Raw genomic sequence first — 21155 nt, 5'->3', positions numbered from 1 at the left:
CACCCAACCCCAGGAGAAATGGAGAGGAATGCACTGTGCTGGACCAGCTCCTAAACAGCCAAATTAATAAAATATAAATGGTTAAGATGTTTAATGTGAATCCCCAGTTGTGAATTCAGTTCAGCATTGTGTCTGGGTTTAGATTTCTACAATGATTTTCCCCCACATTAGCATACTTTCAGAATTAAAACATTTAAAAGGCATATTGTAACAGAAGAAAAAGATTTAACACATGATGTTAGGGAAATTAAAGCATAGGGTCACATATGTATTACAATTTCCTTACATATTGCAAACCATTTTAGATATCTAGAGAATAAACTGTACACAGCTATTTGAAATAAGACTTTGTGCTGCTGGGGAATTTGTTGGAATATATAAGACAGTCCAGCTATAAAGAAATATCAATTATCTACATCAGACATCAAAGAAATAAAATTTCCACTCTAACTGGTAGCAACCAAAATAAGTTTTCATATACCTTTGGTCTGTTTTATTTAAAATAATTCAACAGACTGGAAGTTTACCATTTACATCAGTGAGGGCAAATATCCAATCCTAAAGCTGCAGTATTCTCCCAGCCATGTTCTGTCTTGACTGGTAACTTGATACAGAACATGCCCACAGGAGCATTAGAAATCCATAGAGCGATTACATATATTTATTACTGATGCATTGATCATTCTTAGTAAACCATTTAAGCTTAAACTAAGTGATACTACAACATTCAGCAATCTTTTGGGGTCTTCCATTGCATAGCTTTCCTCTGGCTGTAAAGATGGGCTTCAGTAAGCAGGCTACAGGATATTTCTAATGACCTTTAACAACACGTGTATAGTGCTTTTTGTGTTCAAAGCACTATACAGGTATAAACTAACTGAATGATCCTCATAACATCCCTTATCAGACAGTGGGGTAAGCAGCTTCAGTGAACATCTGGCTTGGTAATAAGAAGAAAAGTCCTCAACTGTTTAAACTGGTTAGATAGGAACAAGCATATTGGGCTACATGAATCCCACATCAATAAAGTTACTCTCAAGATGAATTTGGCTCAGTGTGTGTAAGATGAGAGGAGGGGTGTCAGAGTTCTAGATACTCATTCAAGTTACTGAAACCGGGTTTTAAAATAAATTGAAACTACTACAGGGAACAGCAGACCTTTCTATTGAGAATGGACAATGACTATAAAAATTTGCAAAATCCCCATATAGTAAGGACTGAAATAGCCAGATGTACAATATAACCGACCTTAAAAAACATGCACTCATTATAACCGACTGTGCATAAATGCTGAGTTCATCCCTCCGCGGCCCCAAAGTAGATGCTGACATGTAGAGGTGATGTGGTCCCTGATTCTGCATGCTGCATTTTCATGCAGTTCCTTGTATCCAATTATGCATTGATACGTTTTGTACAATTTTCTCTCAGAGGTAGGGAAGGAAAACAACACCCCCCGCCCCAGCCCCCACCACTTTGTGTAGAGAGTAGGTGTTTAGGGAAGACGCGTTTAATCAGGCAAAGACAGAACTGACATTTAGATTTTCAGGTAATTGTAGCCAGCGTGGGGGGGCTCCATACACATTTCTCTTAGAAAGTGGCAGTGGGAGGTTAGCAGGATTGCGGCAGCTTGGTCTTGCTCCAATGGTTTGTCCAGGGAGCGATTCATGTTTCCCCTAAGGCTGCCTCTCATTAGCATGAACCAGGGGGAAGGGCATAAAAGACTCCAGGTCATTTAGAGTCTGGAAACGGTTTCCTTCAAAATGACAACTGAAGCATTCTGGCTCCTCTGTTTTGTCATGGGACCATCGTCCAACTTGGTGGCAGGTAAGTTTCTTAACATTCCAAAGCAGAAAAGGGCAGATTTGCTGTTTTCAGCAAGGAGGGGAGAGGCTGAGCGTTGCTCTTTCCCACAAAGACTAGACACATTATTTCCAATTCTTGCCCTGACAGCCCTCTCCAGCTGCATCCGTTTCAGCATGCTGCAGCAGCAAGCACATGAGAGCCAAGGAAAGGAAGATTTTAGCGTGTCCATTGGTCAAGAAAACAAGCAGACATGCTTGATGTGTCAGAGGAAGGTGTGTGTCTGGGGAGGCTGGAGAGCACCTGCAAGAAACAGAGAATCAGCTAATGCCACGAATCCTGAGTTAGCCAGTGTTGAGCAGTTTGTGAATTACGTAGTGGTTCATGTGTGTGGTTTCTCGTGTGACTTTTATAGCCCCCCTCCTATCCCTGTAGGCTCCAAATTTGTGGTTTAGTTCAGCTGTTCTTAGCTCCCACCTGTGCCTTCTGCATGTAAGACTAAACAGATGATTTGTTACTGCATCCCACAAGGGGTATGGAGGTAAAAGGTGCATCTCTCCCAGAGGACAGAAAAGATCAGGTGCTATGTTGCAGTTCTATTTTCCCAGTCTCCAGAGATCTGACAGAGGAACTGAGGGGGATTGGAAATCTGAGTCAAGACAAAATGCTTAATTTCTCCTTAGAAATTCAGTGCTTAGTGAAAGTGTGTCTTGGGGGTAAACATCGCAGGTAGGAGACGTGTTTGAAAGGACTTGTTCAGGCTCCATGGCTCCAGGGAGAACAGCTCCAGGGCACTCTGCCATGTCCCTGGCTTCAGCTTGTACCTCTCCCGCCCCCACTTGTCTCATGGAAATTTCTGACTTCATATGCATTCAACCCAAATATCAGGAAATCTTTCCCATGACAACAGCTGGTGAGAGCAACGGAGAAGTAATAGTAAGGTCAACAGCTGAGAGTCAGGCTTTGGAGATAAACCAGGACTTTATTCATCTGTGTATGTCAAATACTTCACAGGACGAGTCAGGATCAGCCAACTTGTACTCCTACACACTGCAACTGTTAACTGCAAACAGCAAGCACTCACATTGTGTGTGTGGGTAAACTGGTTTTAAATACTCTACATTGGCAAACTAATTGCATGGCAAGAATAGGCTGAAAAGAAAGAGGGAACCACAAATTTGAAGGGGAAAAAACTGCAGGGGAAAGAAAACTCTGTCTAAAAGGAAAGTCAATTTGCTTTGTGAGATTCGAAAGGGGAAAGGGACGGTGTGAAATGAGACCTGGAAATTTTCCCAGTTGGCCTGCACTGTGCTGTTAACCTGCCTGACCCAAAAACACAATTATATTTGAACATAATCATCATTTCTTAACTTTCATTTTGAAATAAAGGGCAGATCTCTCTCAGTCCCATCTTTCTGCCATCAGGAACAAACTGCAAGGGATCGTAACTTAAAAGCAATGGCTTTTCTACCAAACATGAGCTTTTTGGGCTCCTTGACAGCTCTATGGCGCACAAGTCAGAAGTCCAAAACACTGGATAAAGATCTATTCAGCAATCCTCAAAGCCCATGAGCATTGAAAAGTCCAGATGACATTGTCAATAAGGCGTCCCATGGATGGGAAAACCAAATAGTTCTGTTGTCATAGCCTTTTAAACAATCAGCCCAAGCTGCACTGTGAATCTGGCTCCCCCGGATGCTCCCTGGACTTTCAGGGCTCTTTCGAGAGAAGGGTTTGTTTATAAATCGTGTTTTTAATTTGTAACAATAATAGTAAAAATGCAGATCGCCAGGGTTCAGCTCGCACACAGCTGGGCCAAGTTCCATGCTGCAGTTACTGGGATTCTGTCTGAAATAGGAGCTAGAAAGTTCCCCTCCACTCTTTCCTGTGTTTCTGGCCCCCGCATTTTTTGAAAGGCTGTTTTGTTGTTCAAATCCCAGCTATTTTCCACCCCGCAGCATTTTGGAAATGAGAAGCTAATTCAGATTTTGTCCCACAAGCTATGAGGCCCAGAAAGGCAGGTGCTATCTTCCCTTATGTGGGGACAGTGAAATCAAATGCCTGTCAGATATGGGCACTCTGCTTTATTCCCATTAGTGGACCATTTATTGTTTATATTGTGGTAATGGCAAGGCTTCAATTGCCCCCTCCACTCCTTGTGCCAGGCACTGTACATACATATAACAAAGTCTCTGCCCCAAAGAGCTTACAAGTCGCCTCCCCCATCCCCCCAAAAAGTTAAAACAATTCTGCCTCTTCTGTTTATTTGTACATAGGAGCCCTGCCCTTTATCGGAAAACCCATTCGGGCACTCAGCAAGGATGGGTATGGTGCAGCAGACTCCACACCAAGCCAAGCTAAGTTCCCATTTAGAGGCAGCAGTATTGGTGAAGAGAATCACACAGAGCATTGGTTACTGTCTCCAGCTAACCTGCAGTGGCCAAAAGCTGCTGACATCCTCTCAGTCTCACCCGACAGAAAGAAAAAGGCCAAGACCTCCGTGGAAAACAATACGGGGCTGAGGAAAGAGCCTCACCAGGATGGCAGGGTCCTGGCTTCTGAGAGCCACATGGAGGGGTCTCCTCCTGCTTCCTTTGACTTCAGTTACGCAAACAGAATGCATACAGATAGGCTTCAGTCTGAGGCAGCGAACAGCATCTCTGCACACTTCCACCATAGAGCATTTTCCCATTATAAAGGCAGATCCTTAACTTTAGCTGAGACGCATCCTTTCCAAGACACAGGGGCAGCTGAGACAGAAGATCCCAATATGGTGGATCACCTCAACCGACCTGGCAAGATGAATCCCTACAAACAGCATGACCCTGTAAGAAACATCAGCAAGCCCTCCTGGGTCACCAACCGCCAGTCATCTAGCCTGCTGTATCACTTCAACGTGCTAAAGAAAGGTAAGGGGGCACCTCTATGGGAAGGGACTTTGTGACCTCTCAGGAGAACAGGGTTACTTACTTTCACTCCTGAACTCCAGGGGCCATGTTGTGTTAATGCTGCACATCCACAACACATGTGCCTGTTGCAGTTCTAGATGCTGACAACAAGGAGAAGGTGTGCCTGACAGAGTGCAGGAGGGAGAGAGATGAAGCAGAGGCTTTCTGTGTGAGTGAATTTGGTAAGACCGTTTTGTTCCCATTGCATTACCGGCAGGCATGGCAGAGACACTCGTTGGGCCATACTACGAGCACATACATTTCCTTTCTGGTTTTTAAAAGCCTTCCTGGGCTTGCTCCAGTCTATTCTAATAACTGCTTTTAAGGTACCCATCACAGATATTCCTATACATACACAACAAATAGCATCAATCGTGTTTCACTGTCTCATCCCCTTTCTGTTGGTCTGGCTCTGGCCTTCTTTGTGCCCCTACTCCATCCACACATCACTGTCAGTGCTAAAGCCATTTCACGAGCCATTTCTTATTAACCCACAGCTGGAAACATCTCTCTCCCTCTGCCTTTGTAGCTGTATTGTTTAACTGGCATTGCATTATTTACCTAATGAGTTTTAGGATATAATTTGGATGGAAGACTGTGCCAGATGATGGCCTGAATAGCATGCTCTTGGCATTCAGGACTTTGCTTTAGCTTCTTAGGACTCCTGCCTGCAGCGGTCATGCTGCATTAGATTCTAATGGCCATTATGTCACACACACAGATGGTACAAAAAGATAGTGTAGGTCTGGGTTAATTGCACTGGAAATTGGAGCACAAGTTTTCTGAATGGAGCTGTCTCTCATTATCAAAGAAGCAGAGGATTAGATGGTGTCTTTCTCAATATTTAAAAGCAGATAAGTAAAATACATGCCTAGTACCAGTTAACAGGTGTTTCTATTTCCAGAAAATAAGCATATTATGAGTCATCTGTTTTGCCTGACTAGAAATTAGGCAGTTTTCTACAAATGTGAACATTCCTTAAGTTCCTTCTAGTCAAAATTTTAGAGTGATGCCCAGGACATAGGTCTCTGATTGAGGTCTTGTACTGGCCTTCTGCATATTTCATTCTTTAACGGTTAACAATTTCATTTATTTCTTAAATTTAAAAAAATGCATGTCTCTTAACCCGGCCTGAATGAACATTAATCTGCACAGCCACGGTTCCCCTAGAGTGATCACAGAAAGGGCTTTACTCCTCATGAATTTACATCTAGAGATTAAAGGTCGAGTGGCTGCATCAAAGAGAAGTTTTCACTCCATGAGGCAGGTATGGCCTTGATCTTTGTCAAGGAAGTTTTCTAGCCTTACCTCTTCAGTAACTTTATCACTGTCTGTCTAGAATACATGTGGGGGATTTTCCAGTCCCTCAGTTAACTCAGCCCAGTCCTGGGTCTTTCTGAGGCAGAAATGGTGTAGCGCAGCTCCCTGTGGTTTGCTAAGATTAAGACTCATGGTACCTTATCAGGCTGCATTGGAAGGACACTGAGCAAGGGGACTATCCCTTCAAATTAGATAATACTCCAGTGTAATAGAAATACAGCTTAATACTCCAATGAATGTTTCTTTTTCTTCTCCTTTTCAAGTGAATACTCAACCCTACCTTTACCCCCACTATTCCCAACCTGCAATGTTATCCAACAACACATAGGACTCAACTTTGAAGTACTTTATAAACTTTAATTAAGACTTTTGTTCACTGCAGCATTGTGATTCGTTTAGCACCTCCACACGTATCATGAGCTGAGTATCAATGTTCCACTAGCAAGTATATCGAGTGATTGTTTTCCCTCTCTCCCTTCTTAAACTAGCAGTGAATGGGATTGTTCATGATGTGGAAACACTGGGGAAAGGAGTCCGCCTGGTTACACTCTTGGTAAATAGTGACGGATTATACAAGATGAGTCGCCTGTATATCACGCCCGATGGCTTCTTCTTCCGAGTTCACATTCTCATTGTGGATGCTTTGAACTGCAATAAACCATGTCCAGATTTTAAACTCGGTAATGAATCCCAGCTAAATCTGGTCAGTTTCTCCTTTGGCTGTTGTGGGATTTCAGTTAACCCAGATTTAACGGGAGTTCATGGGACATTTTGGGCAGAAGGAACTGATTCATTTAGGAACAGGGGGCACACATACCGTTTTCTCTCTGGTTTCCCCATATCTGCAAAACGAGCCCAACCGTCTGAAAGGCGGAATGGTGAAAGCCGTTCAATCCCCTAAAAAATACATTCTGTAGAATGAAAAGGAGGACTTCATCAGATGCATTCGATGCTGTAGCTCACAAAAGCTTATGCTCAAATAAATTGGTTAGTCTCTAAGGTGCCACAAGTACTCCTTTTCTTTTTGTGAATACAGACTAACAGGGCTGCTACTCTGAAACCTGTCATTCTGTAGAATCTTTGCTCTGCTGAAGCCTTCACCAGCAAGCAGACCTGTCTTCTTTTATCCAATTCCCAAAAGTCAAGATCTTGGGTGGGGGGTGGGAGGAGAGAGAAGAGAGCTGGCATAACCAGTTCCAGTTTTCGCCCATCTCTTGCTTTATTAGTAATTTGAATTTTGCTACTTTAACAGTTGGTTTTAGCTTAATTTATGTTAAAAGAAAATGTGGCTAAGCTACAATCATCCACAGTGGAGCAGGTGTTTTTCTAAAATGAAACAAGGAAATGAAACCAAACCAACAATCAACCAACCCAGAGTAAGTTACTTGTTGTTTTGCAGGAAGTCGATATATTGTGATGGGTCAGATATACCACAAGAGACGGCAGCTACCTACACCTCTGCTGCAGTTCCTGAAAGGGCGTCTGCGGCCAGGAGATGGGCTGCTAAGGAGCAGCAGCAACTACGTAAAAAGATTCAACAGGAAGAGGGATCGTAAAGTCCAAGGGGCAGCTCACACCAAGTGTAGATGAGGCTACAGTCCCAACTGCTTTACTAGGGCTTAAGCAGCACTGGTATTCAGCTAGAAGAACAAAACTGGTCTCTCCTTTAATCGAGTCTGACCTTCCTTCCAGAGTAAGGATCCTTTTAGAGTGACTGCAGCTCAGCTCTTGCTTAATTTGGTCTCCAATACTGATGAGCATCTGGTGTCTTAGGTGGTTTATAAAACAATGTTTCTTTCAAAGGTTCTGATTATATAGGTAGATACCACTGTAGTGTACAAAAAAAGAGAAAAAACCCACCGACGAGAAATCAAACCTATTCACTCACTGTAGAGAATATTAACTGGTTAGTGGATTTCTCTCTAAATGTGATTCCAAAATAGTAGGTTATCGTTTTTATAATACACAATTTAAATCTTAATGTTTGGAAAATAACCCACTATGATTATTTTTAGAGCTAAATTCTTTTGTCAGCACCTCTTATGTACATCAGGAGTAACTGGAGTCACTCTAGCTTTACACCAGTTTAACTGAGAAGAACAGCGGTCACTTATTGCTTAGATTAATATTCAAAACCGTATATTTAATAGTATTAAACTTCTCAGTGCAATGAGATTTTTAAAAAAAGAGCACTCAAATCCTTAATCTGTAATGGGTTGCATGATCATTTGTAGCTCAAAGGCTGCACAGCATACATATGTAGACATTTGTTTTGAAACACTATCAAAGGATTTATCAGATGAAGAATTCTGACAAAATAAATAAAATTTTTGCAGCGCTTTGGTTTCCTCAAAGTACAGAATACTGTTTTTTAAAACTATGAAAACAATGTATAATTATACCATTTTTTCTCGACTATAAGGGACTAGATTTTTCTTGTCATTTAAAAACATGTTCAAAATACATATGCCACAGCATGCCTTATTAGAGCTTACATGTGTGTTCGTAGATTGCTCCATTTATAGATTCCAAGGCTAGACAGCACAATTGTGATAATTTAATTTGACCTCCTGCATAACACAGGCCATGCAGCTTCCCCAAAATAACTCCTAAGCTTTTTCTAAAACATCCAATCTTGATTTTAAACTTGTCAGTGATGGAGAATCCACCATGACCCTTGATAATTGTTCCAATGTTTAATTACCCTGTTAAAAATGTATGCCGTATTTCATTAATTGAATACAAATCATGCACAAATAACCAATTAGTATGTGTACAGTTACCTATTTGCATGTACAAATTATGGTACCGAGGCATGCAAATCAGTCATACAATTGCATACACATTTTGCATGCCTAATTACTCTTCTAAAGTGGATGTTCAACCCTGAAACTATTGAGTGTATTTGGTATAATTTTTCTACGAAGACACGGATATGAGGTTTAGATCTGCAAAACAGTAAAGTTACCTTTGGAATCAGTTCTATGTTGGACCTGATCTTTTACTTTTAGAGCCCTAGTGAGACTTAAATGTCAAAAAGATATTTGTCTAACCCTTTGTAGGAAATGCTGGTATTAAATATTCTTAAATAGCTCCCCCCAATTATCTCAAATCCAGCTTTTTAGCTTTTTTATCAGTTTGTTTTAATCGGCGCTACTCTTCGGGCAGAAACTTAAAAAAAAAAGTTCAGGAAGTTCAGGAGGAGACCCAGTAAAAAGATTCAATGCCTTTTCAAAAAAAGGCATCAACTTGCTTAGCTAGTCATGAAAAAGTTATTTTGAAACAGCTTGTGGGGGCCTAGTTCCTCTAACAGTGGGGAAAAATAGCTGCCTTTTAGAATAGCAGTAAAATCTCTTCTTCTTGTCATCAAACTGTTATAAAAGTAGTATCTTGCAGGTGGGCTATGAAAGCTTCTCAACACTGATTTATCAGTCCAAAGTTTGTATTAAGCCAGTGAAATTTCCTTTACAATGGGGACCTGGCTAAGCTACCTCACGCCTGTGATATGTATCATCATTACAACATATGAAAAGACTGGAGCCTGCTTAAAAACAGTTCAGAGAAGGGGCTTCAGTCAGCGTAAGAAGAAACCAAGCAGAGACTAACACTAGCCCAGATAGCGGCCTGGGACCATGGGCACAGACAAATCCAATAGAAGCAGCTGGTAATTTGGCTTTTCAGAGAGTGCTGTAGAAGTTAAAATTAATTCTAATATTTTTTATTTAAAAAAAAAAAAGCCAAACCTTGAAATCCAGATGGAAAGAGATGGAGGCCCCAGCAAGCATCTTTTATTCCTTAGGCAAAGTTAGGGGTAAGTTAACCTAAGTTACGCTACTCTACGTGAATAATGTAGCTGGAGTTGACTTACCCCAGGTTGACTTACCCTGATGTTTTCACTGTGCTGTGTCGAGGGGAGGCGCTCTCTCATCAACTTACCTTACTCTTCTCGTTCCAGTGGCATGCCGGAGTTGACGGGAGAGCAATCTGCTGTCGATTTAGCGGGTCTTCACTAGACCCGCTAAATTGACCCTTGCTGCATCGATCCCCAGTAAGTGTAGACATGCCATTAGACAAAGATGAACTAAATTTGCCTCTCAGATATAGGCAGCCAAACTTGTGTTCGCTTCAATGAGAGGTTGCATAGCCATGGTGGGAAGTGGGGGAAGAAAGTCACAGAGGCAAATATCAATCTTGATTTCTGTATGAATCTGGACAGCCAGCCAGAATACATTCATTTTGTAGAGCTCTGTAGAATTCATGTCTGGAACCATTGACTTTTGACTCTGCTGTAGATTTACACCATATAATGAGGTACATTTTTTTTTTTTTAAAGGCTGCTGAAGCAAAGGACTCTCAGCAAAACGGTATACCTAGGTCACTATGCATTATGGCAGAGTACACCAAAGGATTTAGCTAAAGAGGAAAAAGCATTGTACATCGATTTTTTTTACTTTTACCAGGAGACTATTAAGAAACGAAAATGATAGGGGCAGGCAAGCAAGGTGACATTGATAGAGCAGCGAAAGTACCTTCCCAGAATTGTTCTCATGTGATTTATTTCTTGACATGCAATAGACTTAGAGCACTGACTGCAAACACTGCTGTTGCTTCTAAAACACTATATATTCTTGCTGTAAGTCAGCATTTGTTTGCATTGTCAACTGGGAGAGAAGTGAAGGGTTAGTTTACTGGGCTGTACACACTAGCTAGCTTTTAGAATCAGAAGAGTTTTATCATATGATTGTAGTACCCACAGAGATGCTTGCTACCTGACAACCAGTAGCTTGCATCTATCTAAAAAGATCACAGTGCCTCCTTACTGCTTTTATTATGGTACATTTCAGTGAGAACAGAGTTGAGCATGGAGAATGGCACATTTACAATAGAGATGTCAGTTGAAATTTTCCCAAGAAAACTCTGAGGGGCTTTTACTTTGGCAGAATAAGACTGTTCCATCCTGGCAGCAACTCAATGCACTGGAGGAAGGGCTACATGAATGTCTCAAGTTTGGGTTCTCTATTTTCAACTGATATTTGAGCGTTGATCAATGATGCCCAGTTTTCCATTTATCCAAATTCAGCAATGCACACTTCCCCCACTACCTTCATCCGTGACAGTGATCTGAAGCAGACACCTGGAGTGGAGGGTGAAGGGTAGCTCCATTGCCCTGGCTCACTTAATACTTCATCTCCCCACCTGAGACAAATAGGATATCAATGGTGGTAATGGACAGTAGCTGGAGCAAGACCACTAGCTTAGGACAAACCAACAACATTTGACCACCCCTAGATTTAAACCACTACTCTAGAATAATATTGCACCTGGAGAGTTAAGCCACTAAGGAAATAAATAAACCCTTTATTAGGAAAAGTTGAATTACACAACAATGGCATTTTATTTGTGCCCAACCCCTTATTTGATGTGTATCTATTTTTTCATTTGGCTACACAGAGACTAGGACATCACAACGTTACTGAAAGAGGGAAAAGCAGCAAGATGCTTTATTTTTCCTTTCACATCACAAAATCTTAACCACTTCACCTCTTCCAGAAGGAAGGTATTTATTGTATCATATAATAAGTTAAGAGGTAACAGTCCAATATGTTTCAGTGTCTATTACTTAAACATTTAACTATTCATTGTTTTCACTTTTTGGTAAACCCAGCGTGTGTTTTTAACTGGGGGTGTTTAAAAATATATGTAGATGTCACATACTGCAGACAGATGTTTATAAATAATTTGGATTGCTCTTCCAGACTCTCTTACTGAACAAGATCACACTATTTTAAAAGCTGTACCTGATTTAAAAAGAAAAAGAAAAAAAGAGGCCATTATTTAGAACACTTGCTTTACAAGCTCAAGTGGGGAGGTGGCAAAGTAACTTCTGAATTGCAATAGATTACTAATGAAGCAAAGGAGTGGAAAGAAAAAAGTGAGAATTTCTTTAAAGATCAAAACATTTCATACTCAATTACATTAGCAGTCTTCCAATAATTAACCAATAGGGGGCAGATTACTAAGCATATCAAAAATGTATTCAATGTACAGGAAAGTACATGTGCAATAGAAAACTGGTCTATAGTACAGCTAGCTTTTCATACTGAGTCAGTTTTGCTTTACACAGATTTTAATGATTTCATCATTAAAAGACAGTTTACATTTCACTTTCAGGTTATTTTGTGTGGTGTTGGGATAGCAAATGAGACGCACGTATCAGGCTACACATCTATCTTCATTAAAGGGACACTGTCAAACTTAGGTAGTAAGTTGTTAACTCAGGAAATGTCCCCCCAATTCTAAGAGTCCCTAAAAACCCATATTCCAACAAGCACCAGTGAAAAGGCCAATGCTACAAGTGAAGCAGGCCTTAATAGGACATCAGCAACAATGCTAATGCAGAGACAGAAACAAGCAAATATAACCACATGAATTGCTAAACAGATAAAAGTTTAGACAACAAAAAGGACAAATCTGGCAGGGATTTTTATTTTCAAAACTTTTAGTATGTTTTATTACAAACAATGAAAAGCAAAAAGATTTTAAAAGTAATTAGATGACAGTGTCCCTTTAGAGTGTATTTGCCCCTCAACATTTCTAACAAATTTTACAGGGTCTCTTACTTTAGAACAAAGTTAACTCCTGGTGTTTTTTTTAGCAGGACAAACATGAGTATTTTGCAGCCAATCAACTGACACACTGAGCACATAAGACACTGCAGTCTCTCCAGTGATTTACCCAGTTCTATTATGAACATATCTTTCTACAACATTTTATGAGAATTTAAAAGCTTTTGAACTAAATTCTACATAAGGACTAATTACATTCGCTCAGGTTTATCTGAGGACCTCTGATGACACAGCATAAAGAAAAACAAACCCCAACTTGGTTTAGTGTGTCACCAAAAACTCAAGTTAAAACATAATTCAATAACTTTGGAATTTACATGGTAATAATATACAGAAACAGGACACTGGAGCAACATAGCAGGTCTCAAGTATTATGAATTCTCATGCTTTTAAGAACCAGTTTTAAGTATAATTTTTGAAATACATATTCAGGAATGATACTGGTATTGCAGATATGGTAATTTTTTAAATATATCACTTTTAAAAAAGACAAAACCACAAAACTTGATAGCTGATAGAGCTAGAAAATGTCTCGACATGTTAGCTGGCAATAGAAAAACTGAAAAGATGTCAAGAAAGTGAAAATGTCTATATGAGATTAACATTTCCCTAGCAAGAGAATAATTTGTATTAAAAATTTCTAAGAAGTTATATAAAATTTGGCAATGCCAAGAGCTACATAATCAACCAATGTTTCATTAGAAACACCACCAAATCCGATGTCAAACACATGACTTTATTTGTCTAGGATGAAATGTCCTATTACGTACAAAAAAAGTACTCTTCAGTTTGCCACAACTATTAAAAACATAGCAATCTATTGGCTACAGGTAGGAAAGTTCTTTTCGCATTAAGTTTCAAATGACATCATATATATGTATATATGAATAAATAGTACAGAAATACTATGAAGTTGTGAAGAGATGCAGAATATTTTCAGAACTCATTAAATTGAGAATTTTCCTTCTGGCATCGAACACAATGCATACAATATGTAGCATTTCTTTTAAGAAGTCAAAGGACAACATAACCTAAATGCAACTACTCTTCTCATAATATTTTAAGAAGCATAAACTGATTTTGTTTTCACACTGAACAATTCATTTTTAGTTTTCACATCTAGATTAAATGACAATATCTGTACAAAAATGTATGGGTTTTATTAGATAAAATTAACCCAGAAGAACCTGTACACCTGAGCATGTAATTGTAAGAAAACTGTGGTCAGTAGCAATGTCTTACTTCTAAGAAATTAACAGGAAAGGTTCTTGCATAGCAGGGTGAGGTTAAACCCAAGGGAAGCTTATCCATAAACCAGGTAAATCCCAGATCACTGTAGGACAAAGCTAATTGTGAAATAGTGCAAAATGGTTGTAGAGCTGCATAAACCAGCCTTGGCTGATTTACTGGAGGCAGTTAACGTGACAAAGTCACTTACATAAGCAATGTGCAAGTGATAGCTCAGAGAGAGGAGAAGGAAAAAAAGTCTGCAAGTCACATCTTCCTCTGTTGGCTTCCATTTGTCCCTCATGCTAGCTTTCCTTGGACAGGAAGAGACAAAACCACTGAGTGCCCTTCCGAGATATAATTACAAACACGTGGTACATCATTCCTGGATGATACTTTGCCTTCTACTTTCTAATTCAGAAGTAGGCAATGAAATTTCTCAATACTGCCTTTATTATCTGATACAGCAATTATGGCACCACAATAGAATTGTTTTTTAAAGGGACAGTAGTTGCTTAATGAAAAAGAAAAACGCTTTCCCTTTCTCCTTTTCTTACCCTTTTCCTCCCCTACTACTTGGGATACTTCCAATTCCGAACAGACCCCCCCCCATCCACCAAAAAAAACAAAACTTTACAAACATATTAGCGCACATTCAAAGACACCTACATCTGTGGGGAGAAAAATTATCTCCATTTATTTTGTTTCATTATACATCCATGTTTTGAATTTTAATACAAAAAGAAAAAAAATTAGAATCTGACAAATGTTTACAAACAAGATACCTTCAAATAGATTTTACTCATTTCAGTCTGGTGCAGAGTAAATGACAAATTGTACTGTTATATTCAAGGCAACAGAGTCTGTAGTCAGTCTGTGACCACTTAGCCCAACTTTTATGCAAGCTTAATCATTTTTATCTACCATGAATGATAAACTCATTGTTGATTCCCAGTTTTTTTGTGTGTGCACATGTGTACATAGCAGCTCCTTTCATAGAAAGAAAAGACATCTAGAGGTCTTCTTGTACTTTTACCTACAGGAATCATGTTAAGATACAGAATGGATTACGTGTAACCAGGGCCGGATTTTATAAGAAAAAATAATTAGCTGACAAATGAGGGCAGCAATAAAAAAGCGTCTTTTTTTGCAACAATAAATAAATACAGTCAAAGTTTTCTGTGTGGACTTTAAACCAGCTTCTTCACTGAAGAACAGACGTGGCATTTCCATGGAGTTAAACTTGACCCCATTTACTGTATCTTTTTTCTTGCTTGCTTGCTCTCTCTCGCCAACAAAACAAAGGTTTCTCACTTCTGCCACAATAGTACAACAATTTGATCTTGACAAGAAAGTGGTGCTGCTGATTTTTATTCCTTTGTCCTTTGGACAAAATAAGCCAAGAATATAATTTGACTGCTGTGACCAATAAAAACACAGTTTACATCAAGTCTGGTCAGGATAACCTGACTAAAAACCATCTGGCTTCTTAATTAAAAAATTTTCAGACAACCAGATTCTTGCTGTGTGTGTGTTAGGTTAACACGCTGAACTCTAAGAAGCTGTAGACTGCAGTTTGTTGTTATGAGACCTGCAGAATACAGAAAAAAGTGAATTAAGCACCCTTCATTTTTGAGAACACTGTTTCTCTAAGAGGATGCCACGGGTCAATCACTAGGAGGGGAACGCAGCCATGTTGTGTCTGTTCATCTTTGGAGACAACCACCATTTAAAACAAGCATCTCTGAACTTTACAGAAGTTTTCAGCTACAGCATTAAAAAAATTCCATTGTATACAAAACATGATGCTTCACTGGAATATCCAAAAATGCCCAAAATAAAATTTTACTAATCAAGATACATAATAGTATTCTGTAATAGGGAAGGCATAAAGACAATTCATAAGTTATTACTTTTGGTAAAATATACAAAATATACCAAAGTTACATTGATTTGGGAAGTCTTTGGATAAACGTTCAAACATAAAAAACTGAATAGTAAAAGAAATTAATACCACATTTTTGCTAATCAGAGTTCAGCGAATCCCCTTTCTAAAGTTCACAGTTTTATTAGTGACTGCAAATAATTAAAATACATAGTTTCCAAGACTAAATTATTTGACTTTGTTTAAATACAGTATTCCAAGGAACAGACAGTTTCTTAATACATTTTTGTTTACCAACATGGCTGCTGGCAAATAATTGTTTCCATTTTAAAAAGAACAGTTAATATTTGGACATTGATCTGGATTTTTTAAGGCAGTTTAATGTCATGGTACTGTACAATAAAAGAAAGAGTGACCCCAACATCCAGTTCTGATTCCAGTTAAAAAGGTCAGACTAAAGATATCACAATCTGCAAGAAAAGAAAGAACATGGATGGTGTAAATGAAAAAGCACAATAAATAAAATGCAGCAATGAAATTAGTGTGCAAACAATGAATGTCGGATAACCAAATATGACTGAATGAAAGAAGCATGAGCCAGTAATGGCCTGATAAAAGCAGGTATCATAGAATTAAATTAAGAGGGTAAACACACAATTGCTTCAGTTGGCCACACCTACACTTCCCCCATTTGGAAAACTGGCAACTTCCACAAAGATGGATATAAGTGCAGCTTCTAACCGAGTTAATTGCAAACAGATTTAATCCTGAATTGATCTAAACCTTCCAGAATTCAAGTGTAATGGTCAAGTTGACTAATCTACCAACTGACTGTACATAATCAGAATTCAGATTCAAGTTGAATTTAATGAAAGTAATATTTGTAATTATGTCATAGGTGGTTTACTGTTGGGATACAAATCTGCAATGACATATGGAGAGTCCTATTACTATACTAGTGTTAAAGAGTAAGCTAGTCTCAACCTAATTATAGCAGTACCACCACTCACAGCTCCCTGGTTTCATGTAAGTCCGTTCATGATACTATGCATTACACATACGGACATATGGATTATAGCCTGAAACGTAGTTGACAAGCTGTATAGTTCATATTAAGCAGACTGCATGTTAGTTTTACAAACAAAGTTCCCAGATGGAATATTCTGTACCAGTCTTTTCCCGCAGAAAAGGAGTTTAAAGCTAAGTTTCTGCGTTTTTAAAAAAAAACTATTAGTCTGCAATTTAAATTTCTATTATTCAATTGGACATTTAATTGCTTAAAAATGAGGGTGAACAGGTTATCTATCTAATACAAAACAACGAGAAAAGATGGAAGTTCGTTAGGTAAGAGTAAGGAACGGTTTACTTTCGCATACATTTGAATTTTCCTTAGATTGTGAGCTCTTTGGAGTAGGGGAGCATACTTCCTTCGTGTTAGGAAAGGACCTGGCACCAGTGGACTGTAAGTAGCTAATAATGATATATAACCTGTATTCAAAACAGAAGCTGGTCCCTTTGATTTGGTTTTCACATTAACTGAAAAGGTCTTATTTATTTTAATGTTCAGTTTCTTTATAATTATGATAATGCCCATATTGATATGGAATTCATATGTTAAACAAAAATTATAAAAATATTTAAGTGGGATAAGGTTCAAGCCCTAAGTTTGACAAAAATCAACAGCTGGAATGTATTGACTCTAGATTCTTCCCTTCCAAATCTAGCTGTAATGGCACGTGTGTGGGAAGAGGCAGGCCTTTATAGGAGTGTAGTAAGATAAGCTTAGGGTAGTAGGAAGATTTTCTAACACAAACTCAGGTTACAGTCATACGATTATCAGCATGGGGAACACTTTGCCTTACCTGCTTGCCTTGAATCCTTTTAGCTTCTGTACAAAGAATGATTCAAGAACCTCTGCACATTGGTAAAAAGGGGAGTCACTTGGATTGTAGTAACGACAGTTATCAAAAATTTTGGTCATATCTGCCACAAACTCTGTCACCTTTTTGTAGTAACGTTTCAGGATTCTTTCTTCCATGGTAGCAAGGTCTTAAAAGAAAACAAACGAACAAACCAACCCACACCTGTTATTTAAAATGAGACATCTTTAGTCTCCTAGACAGAAGTTACAACATTTGATGATGATATAAAGTAACAAAAGCACAACTGGCTTGGCTACATTTTCTGCAAGGTTGCTGGTGACATGAGGTCAGCTGAGGGGTCTCATTTAGAATGTGTGCTTCTCTCATGTCACATGTATTTATTATATGTAATTTACACATTTTTTAGTTACAGCAGCTCAAGTTTTTGAAACCTCCATTACAGAGCTATTATTTACTCCTTATGAAGAAAGGACACTGCCATTAGAGAATTCTGATTCTATCCTTTGTATTTTTTTGTTTTCCTTATTTTTTAATACTATCGTCAATCAATGCATAATAAATACATTGGATTTGCAGTTCATCTGCTCCTGCTGATTACTCCCTATTTGAATACATAACTCTTTTAGGGACATCCATTAACTGCCATTGAGACGCACACATTAGCACACAGAGGACAGAACGCCTTCAAGGGCTTTCAGACTGCAAACTGATAACTCGAACACCGCAGCTAATCAGTTCTGAAATTTCAGGGAATGTCCTAGGCATCCATAGCCAACTGTGCTGATTTGGGGGAAAATCAAGAGAGGGAAAATGGGGGACACATGAAGTTCCTGCCAATGCCAGCTACTCAACTGTCTATCCAACAACTGGTTGATGACACCCATTAATAGCTTTCAGCATAACAATACTGCAACTCATCACTGCTCATCTTTCCCAGAGAGTTTAATATGTTGATATCCTGAATCACTTATCTCCCAGACAGAAAGAATAGCAATTGTGGTGAGGAATGGGGGCACGCACACAGGCATCTGGGGAATGGGGGAGGGGCACACAGAGTTCCTGCCATGGAGGAAGGGGAAATGGGCACGCAGCCAGAGCCAGTGGTGAGGCAGGGAGAATGGAAACCCTGGTATAGGAGTTTGGGAGGCACACAAAATCCATGATGGTGGGGAACTTGGGGAGAGTTGTAGGGAATGCTAGAAATAGAGGGGGATGGGAGAGTGACACACAAAGTTTTTTTGGGGGAGGGGAATGAAAGAATGCAAGGAGCTCCTGGTATGTGCAATAAGCTCGGCCTACACAAGTTACAAAGTGTGCGACTCCCTAGTTAAAAACAAAGGGACAAGCATTGAAAAATATAAACAAAATGGTCTCTAAATTTAAATTAACAAGTGTCCCTCTTAACCTGGCTGAGAAAATGAGCAAAGGATTCAACTGCCTTAAAAAAATTCCTTCTAAGACTCTAGTTTGATACTGACTTTGAAGGAAGAGGATCACGAACATTTGTAACTATGTCCTGCAGCAGCTGGGTTTTCCTTAGAGATCTTACATCCAAGTCCTGATGCAGCCCACCAGTGCTGTGCCCTTGAGATTTAGTAAGATCACAGCGCAACATAGTATGGCTGCAGATTATTATACAGCTACAGTATCTGCCCCAGCATGATTTTCTTCCTTTTCAATGAAGCTTTCAGTCTAACCAAATTTTCTTGTACAATAGCAAAGAAAATGAAGATTGCTTTTATATCTTTCCATCCTATATTACATAAGTCATTAGGCAACTACATTATCAGTTTACTAAAATAATCTTTTTTCTTAACTATCACAAGAGCACATACTTCTACTTTTCTCACTGGGAGATGCTGAGTGTGGGGAGAGGAAAAAAGGATATGGTGCGGTGGTACAACTCACTCTGTTTGAAAGTGACCACAGAAGCACAGAAAGGTCAGAAAAAAATAAGTTTGTACGATTGATAACCCAATTGCAACTTTATTTGTATGTTAGGAAGGATGGATTTTGGTTAAGGAGCAGGACTGAGAGTCAGTATATAGGGTTCTTTTTTAGTTCGGTCACAGACTTACGTGCTGATAAGCAAGTCACCATCTCTGTCTCGTTTTACCCACCTCCCTAATGAGGATATATTGATAAAGCACCCAAAGATCCTCGGATGAAGCCATTCGATATATGTACATTTAAATCTATATTAACTAACAATTACCACTCAGCCAATCATGCTATTAACTGGAAATATACTTACCCATAGGCTCTTTGATAACACCATAATAATCTGGTGCATCATTGGGATCAACTGGTTCTAGGAATGGCCATGCCATCTTGTGAGCCTATCAGGAAAATGAGACATAAACAGTTTCAGAAGAAAACATTACATATATGTTTAAATTAACTAGGGCTTGATAGCAGTTTAATTAATTATATATTGCTAGAGATTTGCATCTGATTCTAATTTCAGCAACAACTAAAGTGTTATTTGCTGATCTTGCTCTAGTCCCAGCAGATGATTGTCTGTATCCTAAAAAAGTGTAATCTGGCATGATGAGCAGTTTGTCCTCATGAGGAGAGAGGCATACGGGAATCGAGAGACTGAACATAGCCAACTTCAGCCATTATTCCTGAAGAAGCTTCCTTTCAAGTCAGTGGGAATTGAAGGGGCTGCACACCTCACAGAGTTGGGCTGTTAGTGTTTTTCACTTTCATTAAATCTAAAATTAACTTGTCACCAAAAATGTCCATTAAAACCGCTCAAATCAAACAAAAATTTTGCTGTACGTTAGATATTGCACTAGCCTGCTCTTCTATTAACACATGGGATTATTTCTAGCTGATGGCAATTTAAATGTCCCTTTTCAGCCATTAGAGATATTTACACTAACAAAAATGTTATAACTGGGCCAGAGGCTTTTCATTTTTCTTAGCAACACCCAGTCATTTGCATGCTGAAATCAATCTTCTGGAGGCGATCTTGTATGGAAGAAAATTTTAATAATTTTTTTAATCTTTTAAAAAAAAGTCAGTCTTGCAGTTTAGCTGAAGTGTATATAATTTCAGACTGGAAATCATACAGGCTAGCCAGAGAACACAACTTATTTTATGTTGAAAAGTCCATTTCCTACCCAAAACACAACTGCTCTGCCCTTTACATTCTGATGAAATCTGCTTCCTTCATGCTCAACAGAGGTATCCGCATTCATTAAAAAAACAAAATACCCCAGAACCTGGAGGCAGTGATTTTCTTCCAGGCTACCATCAGTGTTATTCAATGTGACAATGCTGCTTGAGAAAGCTGTGGCCAACATACTGTCATCCCTCACAGAAAAGGAAGCTTATTACATCTCTTAACAAAATCATGTTGTCTTACAATCAGACAAGCGGAGATCCAAGGTTACTGCCAAAAAAAAACACCTCTTGGATGAACCTCTACTGTACCTGTATTTTCCACTCTAAGTATGGT

General features: G+C 39.0%; 2 protein-coding genes across 13 annotated transcripts in view; one reads left to right on the top strand and one right to left on the bottom strand.

Moving 5' to 3' along the window:
* The first annotated feature begins 1443 nt into the window (after window positions 1-1443).
* On the top strand, window positions 1444-9047 carry C14H17orf58 (chromosome 14 C17orf58 homolog). 3 transcript variants are annotated; one of them, XM_073310734.2, is made up of 5 exons: window positions 1451-1824; window positions 4077-4709; window positions 4841-4930; window positions 6557-6748; window positions 7468-9047. In XM_073310734.2, exons 1-5 carry the CDS (start codon window positions 1761-1763, stop codon window positions 7656-7658), a joined length of 1170 nt encoding a protein of 389 aa, XP_073166835.1. In that variant the 5' UTR covers window positions 1451-1760; the 3' UTR covers window positions 7659-9047. The 3 variants fall into 3 exon arrangements, with proteins under 3 accessions (XP_073166837.1, XP_073166835.1, XP_073166836.1); XM_073310736.2 differs by lacking the exon at window positions 6557-6748 and having other exon boundaries at window positions 1444-1824; XM_073310735.2 differs by lacking the exon at window positions 4841-4930.
* A 5548-nt stretch (window positions 9048-14595) lies between these two features.
* Window positions 14596-21155, bottom strand: part of BPTF (bromodomain PHD finger transcription factor) — a 92532-nt gene continuing 85972 nt past the window's right edge. For 8 of the 10 annotated variants that reach the window (XM_073310729.2, XM_073310726.2, XM_073310731.2 and 5 more), the window contains 3 exons: window positions 19944-20028; window positions 17669-17855; window positions 14596-15512 (listed from right to left, as the gene is read on the bottom strand). In XM_073310729.2, the coding sequence (XP_073166830.1) occupies window positions 15476-15512; window positions 17669-17855; window positions 19944-20028 (309 nt within the window). In that variant the 3' untranslated portion in view covers window positions 14596-15475. Of the gene's footprint in view, window positions 16277-17668; window positions 17856-19943; window positions 20029-21155 lie in introns of all 10 variants that reach the window. The other 2 variants (XM_073310727.2, XM_078848474.1) reach the window with 2 other exon arrangements.

Source organism: Lepidochelys kempii, chromosome 14 (assembly GCF_965140285.1).
Source record: "Lepidochelys kempii isolate rLepKem1 chromosome 14, rLepKem1.hap1, whole genome shotgun sequence".
Classification (NCBI taxonomy): Eukaryota; Metazoa; Chordata; order Testudines; family Cheloniidae; genus Lepidochelys; species Lepidochelys kempii.
This window is presented reverse-complemented; position numbering and strand designations above follow the sequence as displayed.

Excerpts from the sequence above, each read along its gene's own strand:
- C14H17orf58 (XM_073310734.2), top strand. The coding sequence starts at position 1,761 with ATGACAACTGAAGCATTCTGGCTCCTCTGTTTTGTCATGGGACCATCG. Across the intron at positions 1,825-4,076 it reads ATCGTCCAACTTGGTGGCAG|GAGCCCTGCCCTTTATCGGA; the intron begins GTAAGTTTCTTA and ends ATTTGTACATAG. Across the intron at positions 4,710-4,840 it reads CTTCAACGTGCTAAAGAAAG|TTCTAGATGCTGACAACAAG; the intron begins GTAAGGGGGCAC and ends TGCCTGTTGCAG.